The sequence below is a fragment of the Pundamilia nyererei genome, unplaced genomic scaffold (assembly GCF_000239375.1).
Source record: "Pundamilia nyererei isolate P.nyererei 1_Seehausen unplaced genomic scaffold, PunNye1.0 scaffold00133, whole genome shotgun sequence".
In the NCBI taxonomy this organism is placed as follows: domain Eukaryota; kingdom Metazoa; phylum Chordata; class Actinopteri; order Cichliformes; family Cichlidae; genus Pundamilia; species Pundamilia nyererei.
This window is the reverse complement of record NW_005187534.1, coordinates 885,724-893,726: the sequence shown is the minus strand read 5'-3', so window position 1 is coordinate 893,726 and position 8,003 is coordinate 885,724. Positions and strand designations below refer to the sequence as shown.

Below are 8,003 nucleotides of genomic sequence, written 5' to 3'. Positions count from 1 at the left end.
AGGTCTGAATATTCCCAACAACAGAAATGACAAACTGTGTTTAATGTTTTAAGGTCAGAGAGGTTGGGTTTAACAGCGTTTAGAGTCCAGCTAAGCTTCGTTTCAGCGCACGTTTGTGACGCCGCTCGGTTTGCCCGAGGAGCGCTGCAGGAACACTGGAGACGTCTTTGTTCGTCTCCGAGTTTGGATCTGAACTGTTTGCATGATTTTGGATCAGATGATCGCTCTCGTGTCTGCGCACCGATAACGGGGTCACGGACTTGAAGACACTTCAGGCCGTGTGGGCGTGGCCACCGTCACATAACCCGCTGGTTTCTGCATTTTGAAGCTTTTTTTTGCTTCATTTTGGGTTTTCGGAGCCAGATATGACCATATTTGGGCATCGATAGACATCGTATGGGCATTTTAATATAGGCGTGTATGTGGAGTGAGCCCCGTGTGGACGTCAGAGGAACTGCATGATCAGGCTTACTGTAATCTGTGTGTTATTGATCTGGTCTGGAGCGTGTTTGTATTTAATCGCTTTGCTGAGCAGTTACTGAAGAGTTAGCTCTTCTCTCTCTCTGTTCTTGTGTTTCAGGCTGGCTCCGCCCACGTCCGGATCCGCCGCGACGCCAACGAACAGCTGGTTCTGGCTCACGTCACCAACCGGCTGCTGCCGCTCGTCTCCACGCTGACCGTGCAGATCTTCAAAGACGACTGGTCCCGGCCCCTCCTCACCGGGGCCCTCTCCTCCTCCTCGTCCTCCTCGCCCGCTGCCTCCCCGCTGGGTGCTGCCGATGGCTACGCCGCCCTCGCCTCATCGCTGCCTCCTCTGCTCTTGTCCCCGGGAGGAGAGTTCGACCCGCTGACCTCCACCCCCTCCAAACCCACCAGCCCCCCTCCGGAGTTTTCCTTCGACACTCCGGGGAGGAACGTGCAGCCGATGGTCCTCGCCGCTTTGGGACACCACACCCACAGGCCGTACGGAGGCCTGGGACTCTCCTACGGGTCGACCCCCTACACAGGGATGCTGAATCAGGGCCTGGCGCGGCCTGGTGGCGGGATGGGACTGGGCACACAGGGTCTGGGGGTCGGGCTCGGACTGGGCGTGGGCAGCGGCGGCGGGCCGTCCTCTCAGAGCTACAGAACTGCGTTTGGCGGGTCGACGGCGCCGCTGCGCTTCGGAAACCCTCTGGCTTCACAGTCGCAGTACCGACAGTACCGGCCGTGACCGCTCCGGCGGGTTCAGGACTTTCGGGTACTCGAAATTCATTTGTGACGGTCGGCTCCTCGGGAACGTCGAGTCAGGCAGCGGCGTCACAGCATCGACGACGGCGCCAGTTTCTGGTGTTAGATGTCGATGACTTCAGAGGAGCGATGGTGGTGATGTATTTATTGTCCGGACGAGGAGACCACCACGTATCTTTGAGTGCTTTCTTTGTTATGGGACTGATCGCGAGGTTTGGCGGTTAGAAAGTGGCGTGCTCGTACTTTGTAAGCTTTTTTTTCCTGCAAACATTCCTTAAAAAAATAAAAGTCTTTGAGTCTGAATCCTTTAAGAGTTTGATGTTTAATATTTCCAGCATTGCGTGAAACAAGTATCACAGCGAACTCCACGTCTCACCCGAGATTCACCAAACATCAGAAATCCTCGTTTATCTTTTCGTTTGAGTCGTTTTCATGCAGATTTTATTAACGAAGAACTTCCTCACAGACCGACTTCGTCCAGCGTGGTGGAGCTCCGCGTCACGGGGCAAAGGTGAGACCTAAGTGATCAGGAAACTTCCCAGATCTTTATCCGGTCCATAAATCTGCTCAGTCCATCAACTATTAAACTTTAAACACCATCAGTGACTCCGCCCCTGTATGAGGTTTCCCGCGTCCTGGCGTGTGGGGATGATGAGGAGGAGGAGACCAGCTTTTATTTAGGCGGGTCCTAATCAGGAAATCAGGGCTGCACATCCCCAACAGACGAGCTCACAGAGAGGCCATGAGGCTTTGGGTACAGTCGCACAAATCAGCTCCTCTTCCTCCTCGCTGTCCTTCAGTTTCAGGAGGTCGAGGGAATGTTTGAAGGAGAACAGAGTGAAGCCAAAAGAACTCAAACAGTTCCTAATGACACTAAATGTTGGGCTGTGACGCCTCTGCTCCAGTCGTTAAAAACAAATCGTTGAAGTTCTGAAGTCCGAGCCAGGAAAACTTTCATCCTAAATTTGATGTTTTCTGAGGTTGGAAGTTGACTGAAGACATTCTTGACTCTTCTCAACATCTGAAGCTTCGTCTGATTTTGTGAACATGAGCCGAGCTCGTTGGAATCCTCATCGTGTCCTGTAGGACGCTGGTGACCTTCTGACCTCTCAGCTTCTGCCTGATGATCCTCTGTCTGTACTGAGACAGCCCGTCCTCTCTCACGCCCAATACAAACACAGACAGGTCCCCATTGGTTCACCTGACCCCCTCAGAATCAGCTGATTTTTTTAGATTAATAACTTTATTATATTTAATAAATCCAAAGTTTTACCTTCATACTATGAATATTCTACAGGACCTCCATTTAGTACTTTTAAATTATGCTTCCAGCTGTTTTGACTGCTCTGCTGAACTTCATAACGACGGCAGAAAAACACGTTTAAAGTTACTTATTTTCAAAACGAATTAGTTACTTAGTTACTCTTTAAAAGCATGATACACAACCTGAGTACGTAATAAAGACAGACCTTCCAGCCCAGTTCTATTTTTCTGCATCATATAAACTGAATCAAATGAAAACGTCTCCTTTTAAAACTTTTATTTCGTTTTATTAGTTTTAATCTTTTAACAAAAATTAATCAAGCAAAAATTAAACTATATGCAAGAAGAAATGTGTTTAACATTTAAACCTATTGTCTGCATATTCCAGCATATAAAATAAAATAAAACACTGTTTTGTGTTTACACTCTTTCAAATAGATGCGAGTAAAACACAGCAGAAAATAAATAAAATCAAAGACTGAGCAGCTCTTAAATCTGTTGTCACCTGTTTGGCAGGAGTGGGGCGGGTGGAGGTTTGCCCACAGCGGGCGTGTCAGTGGGGGGGATCCGGGGGTTTCTCTGTGAATGTCACGTTCCCGTGGCAGCGTGCTCGCCGCTCGCTCAGATTTGAAGTTTCATTTTTCGCTGTAGAAACAAGTTTTCTTCCCGCGCAGAGTGAACAGCGGACGCTAATGTTTGTCACTTTTTACTGGATCAAACTTAAATTAAGGTCATCTTCCAGCTGTGATCCCATCTGCGTCCGGATCATTTTGTGATGTGGAGCTCATGGACCTGTTAGGTCCTGAACAGTTTTCAAAACCCTGGAAGCATCAGAGGGTCTGAGGACGCCGCTGTGGCGTGTCCTCACTTCATCTTGTTTCTGCTGTCACATCCAACGAGGCCGACGCCACAAAGCGTGCTCAGCCACACGCTTGCATTTTAATGGATGACACACTTTAGCGACTTTGCTGCAACTGGTCATTATTTTGTCCCCTGCAATTACGTTACCCTCTCGGCCCTCGGTTCGCCGCCCTCGCATCCTCATCAGCCCAGAAAATATTCAAATGAGTGAGAGACGCTGCGGGCCGGCGAATGAGAATGAAGCGAGGAGACAGCTTTGAGGCCGGCGGAGTCGCAACGTGTTAGGAGGCCAACAGACTCCTGACCCCGTTACTGAGGGACCCGCCTGGTCTCCAAAAACCGCTAATAGGCCCAAGTTTCGCTGTTTTTCCAGCTCGGCGCACATTGATCACTGTGTTTGTTCAAATCCAACGATGGGGAGAAGATTGGGCACGGAGGGAAGCTCGCCGTTTTCCCAGGAGTTTACTAAAGAGGTGCGTGTTCAAAACTTTGTCCCAGAATGTGCCAAACGCGACCAAATGTTTACCGACACACTCGTCCCCTCTCGGGCTCCTCCTGCGGTAAACGCAGTGATGCTCGTCTCTCACAGAAACGCATCACTGAGCCTCACGCAAACTGACAAAAGCATTTCCTTCCCCATGAAACATTCACACGTTTTACTCGGAGCTTCATGTTTCCTCTGTGATCAGGATCCTTGCAGGGCTCGGCTCAAATCTGAGGAGTCTCAAATACATGAGACACAGCTCTCCACCAAATGAAACTTTATCATAAATTTCAGCAGCAGAAGTAAAACACTGAGGATAGATGACATGCTCGAGTCCATCTTTGAGACATAAAACTCACTGAAGAGGCAGCTGATCACCTCCTTATGTCCTCAGCACAACGCCTCTCACCTTTCAGAAGAACAAAGGTGTGCCTATTTTTGTAGAATCTGAATGTGTCAGAAACACTGAGCAGGGTTCAAAGCTCCACTTTGCTGCCTCTTAAACTGGCCTAGTTTGGTTCACGTTTTCAGTTCTGCTGCAGACTCAACAATCTGACTTTAGTTCGAATGCAAAGACTGTACATAAAAGATGGGGATCCCGCTTCCACGCTATCATCATGAGGTCACTCACTGGTTTCTTGGCTTCAGATTTTGAAGCCACTGCATTTGTATTTTGGCCTCAAACGTTTGCCCACATGGTGTGGAAGCTATCTGCTAATGCTAGCTTGCATGGGATGCAAAGTGTTAGCCTGTATGGATACATCACACAGATAACGGCAAGACCTTCTTTGAAATGTGACACAAAGGAGATATTTTGTCATCTACTGACCCATCCATCCACCCTAACCACCTCTGTCCCTTTTTCAAGTCACCACTAGAGGGCAGTGTCACTTGATGGTAAACTTTAGGCTGTACATAAAAGGCTGAAGTCTGAACAGTAGTGCTCTGGATAATGCCAGAAGGGACTACATTCAGCACCCGAGGGTAAAGTGCTAATGCTAGCACGCTCTATTAAGAAGATGTACTAATAAACTGTAATTGTGCATCACACAGGCACAGATGTGGTTAAGATACTGATATGAAACTGGACATAAACATCAGTTTCCTGTTCAAGTGCATCGGCTCCATCAACCTGACCTCCCCCCCATCCTTCAGTCATTGTTACAGCTATCATTAGAGGGTGTGTCTTAAAAATATAAGCTGTAAATAAATGATGGCTGTAGCTACTGTGACATCATTGGTTTAAGTATTGTGGTCATCACCGTCCTGGTTTTAGCAAGACAGGTAAAGCACTAAGTTATCAGGTAATGCTAGTGATGTCAGTCAAAGAGGCCACGCCCCTATTAGCGCAAATGTTAAGCTTTAATACAATTTAAGCTTTCTCCACCTGTACAGGTGTTACAAAGGTGGTAATTACCCATAGAGACGAAGCAGTTTGTGTGTCAGGCTGTAAACATGTTTATTTCTGGTCTATGGGGACTGACTCACTGCTGGTGCCTCTGCTGGACGTTAGAGGAACTGCAGCTTTTCCTTCCTCATTGGCTTCATCTTTCAGGATTTGATGTTTGGTTTTGCCGAGCCCACAGCTGCGCTTTCTGTTGTTCTAATGAGCTTTGGAGCCTCGTTTTTTGGATGATGTGTCAAATTGTTGGAGCTAACAAGTCGCACAGCGTCGCTCGTATTTCCCCCCAACACACACTCGCAGAAGCTGGAACCCGTTTAAGTGCCTCTTCTGAAGAATTTCATTTCCTCTCCAAAGGAGGATAATCCCTCCTCTGGTTTTGTTCTGCGGCTTTCAGAGGAGATTTTGACCAAACAATCAAAGAAGTACTTTTCCTTGGAAAGCTTAGCGGGAGCTTCTGCTCCCTCAGCGCTGGATGTGCTCAACAGTCATTAAGCCTGTAACGAGGTCCTGCAGCATTTCAAAGTCCGGAGTGGCAGCGTTTTTATGAGTGTTGACTTCACACGCTTGTTACAAAACAAATGGTATTGAGCTTTTGTAATCTGTGACCAAAATCCCCGCCAAATGAACAGGATCAGTGCAGCGCCGCTGCTTTCTGGGTCAAATCTGACACCGCCGAGGTCGACGCTGCCCGCCCCACGGTCAGCTCAGGTCACATCGGCCGACTGCGTACACGCAACCTAACGAGGAAAGTAGAAGTACATTTACTCGAGTATTGCTTGCTGACGTTCCACTACTCTTTCAGGAGGGCGGAGTCAGGATCTCACCTTAAAAAACCAAACAAGCTGAAAAAAAAATAGATTTCTGACATTTAAATTGTCAGATCTGGACAAATCTCTTGGCCCTCTTATTAGAGATTAAATGAGCGACCATGATGATATTTATAGGCAGTGTTGGAGGGTTTATGCAGAAGCAAACACCTGCTGATGTAATGTACAGGCAGAGTGAAGATCTCTTTACTTCGAGCGCACCTGTTTGGTCTCCTTCACAGTCTCAGTGTCTCTAGTAATAATAGTTCCTGTAACAGTTCCAAAGGCTGCCGATGGATTTGAGCTGATTGACCCTGTGCACGAGACAATGCTAACTTCCTCGTTTGAGACCGGATGTAGGGTTGTACATTTCCGGTAGCTTTACTTTGCGGTCAATCGCTGCTGTGAAGATATCCTCCAAAATCATGTCCAAAACTCGAAAACGGAAAGATGGCGTTAAGTTACAAAGAGCAGAAGGTGGGAACACTCACCGCTGTTGTGTCATAAAAAAATCTAATGATCAATTTTGACGTTTAAAGAGTTTAGATCGATCAGTTGTTTGCATCACTCAACACAAGCAGAACTGCATCACTGCAGCAGAAGACACATCGTCCACATTCAGAAGCATCTCTGTATAGTGACTGGTCTCATGATTTAAACAGGCAAATGTTCAGCATTCAAACTGCAGGTGAAGAACAGTCGAACCAGATTCACCAGGTTCACCTTTCACCTCGCTGTTTCACAGATTTTAGTGCAAGTTTGCATGCTTTTTTTTCTCGTGTGATTTCTGAGGATAAAAAACTGACTGGAATACGATGATGATGATGATGATGATGAGGAGGAGGAGGAGGAGGAGGAGAGCAGCGTATGTAGGGCAGCCTGCTGGAGGTGGAGCGCTGCTGCAGGGAGGTGACTGAGGCTCTGCTGGTCTTTTAGGAATATGTCGGGTTAAGAAGGATTACAGCGTAGAAGGATATCTGCATGAAAAGCAGAGATGTGGTGCACCTGCTCAGTGCGGTCATGGCAGCCGCAGCAGCAGCCGCAGGGGCGATAATGATGTCAGAGGTCCTCTGAGGTCACAAACCCTGACCTCAGCTGCGCCAACTGGAGCAGAAAACCTGGAGGGGAAGGGCGGGGCCTGTGACCTCACTGATGGCTGGTCGCTCGAATCGACTTTCAGAGGTGTTCGCGTCGTTTATATGGCTGACAGATTAAAGGAAAAGCCAACATCGAGCTTTTCATTCTGCAGCTTTGCTTCTCCTCATGGTTTTATGCTTTGATGATGAGGATGAAGATTCAAAAGCCACCATCAGCGTTCAGTTGGGCTGAGATACGAGGACTCTGAAGGAGTTAGCACAAAGTGGGAATCACCAGATTTTTAACGTTTTGTCAAATGCAGAGTGTCGGAATAACAAATATTGCGATTTTGTTAGTTATCTCACGTCACCTTTGATCTTTTTGAGATTGTGAAGCAAACAAACACTCGCTAAAGTCAGTCTGCAACTGAATGCTGCAGAGTTGCCAATCACATGCATTGTGTTTTGTCCCTGGATCATTTTCATCCTCGGTACAACATTCAGTGACTTCTTGCGTCCTGTGGGAGACAGCGCTATCATCCTGTACGCGGTTTGTAGGAGATACATAAGCTCAGTGTGATAAATTATATATTAGCCTCACATGGGTCCTTCTGGCTGCTGTAAAGTCGAACTTTAACCATACTTCCTAATTCCCAGCCATCACATGCTCCTGATAACTCTGTGCAGGAACATTCTGGTGGCAGAAAAACAGGAAATGAGTGAAAGAAAGTGACGCCCTCTGAACGCAGGCGTTTAGACTAAATTCAGTCATTTCATATCCAGCAGGTTCCAGAAATCTGAGCTAAAACTGAATCTGGCTGCACATCGCATCATACCGCTGTGGTCACAGCACCATGGAGCTGTTATGGACGTTTATT

The 8,003-nt window shown here is 47.5% G+C and overlaps 1 protein-coding gene across 1 annotated transcript in view; it reads left to right on the top strand.

Annotated features, from left to right (window-relative positions):
• slc30a6 (solute carrier family 30 member 6) overlaps positions 1 to 1,287 on the top strand; it is a 58,754-nt gene extending 57,467 nt beyond the window's left edge. Inside the window, exon 13 of the mRNA XM_005743603.2 lies at positions 581 to 1,287. Within this exon, the coding sequence (XP_005743660.1) occupies positions 581 to 1,213 (633 nt within the window). The 3' untranslated portion in view covers positions 1,214 to 1,287. The remainder of the gene's footprint in view (positions 1 to 580) is intronic.
• The last annotated feature ends 6,716 nt before the right edge of the window (positions 1,288 to 8,003 follow it).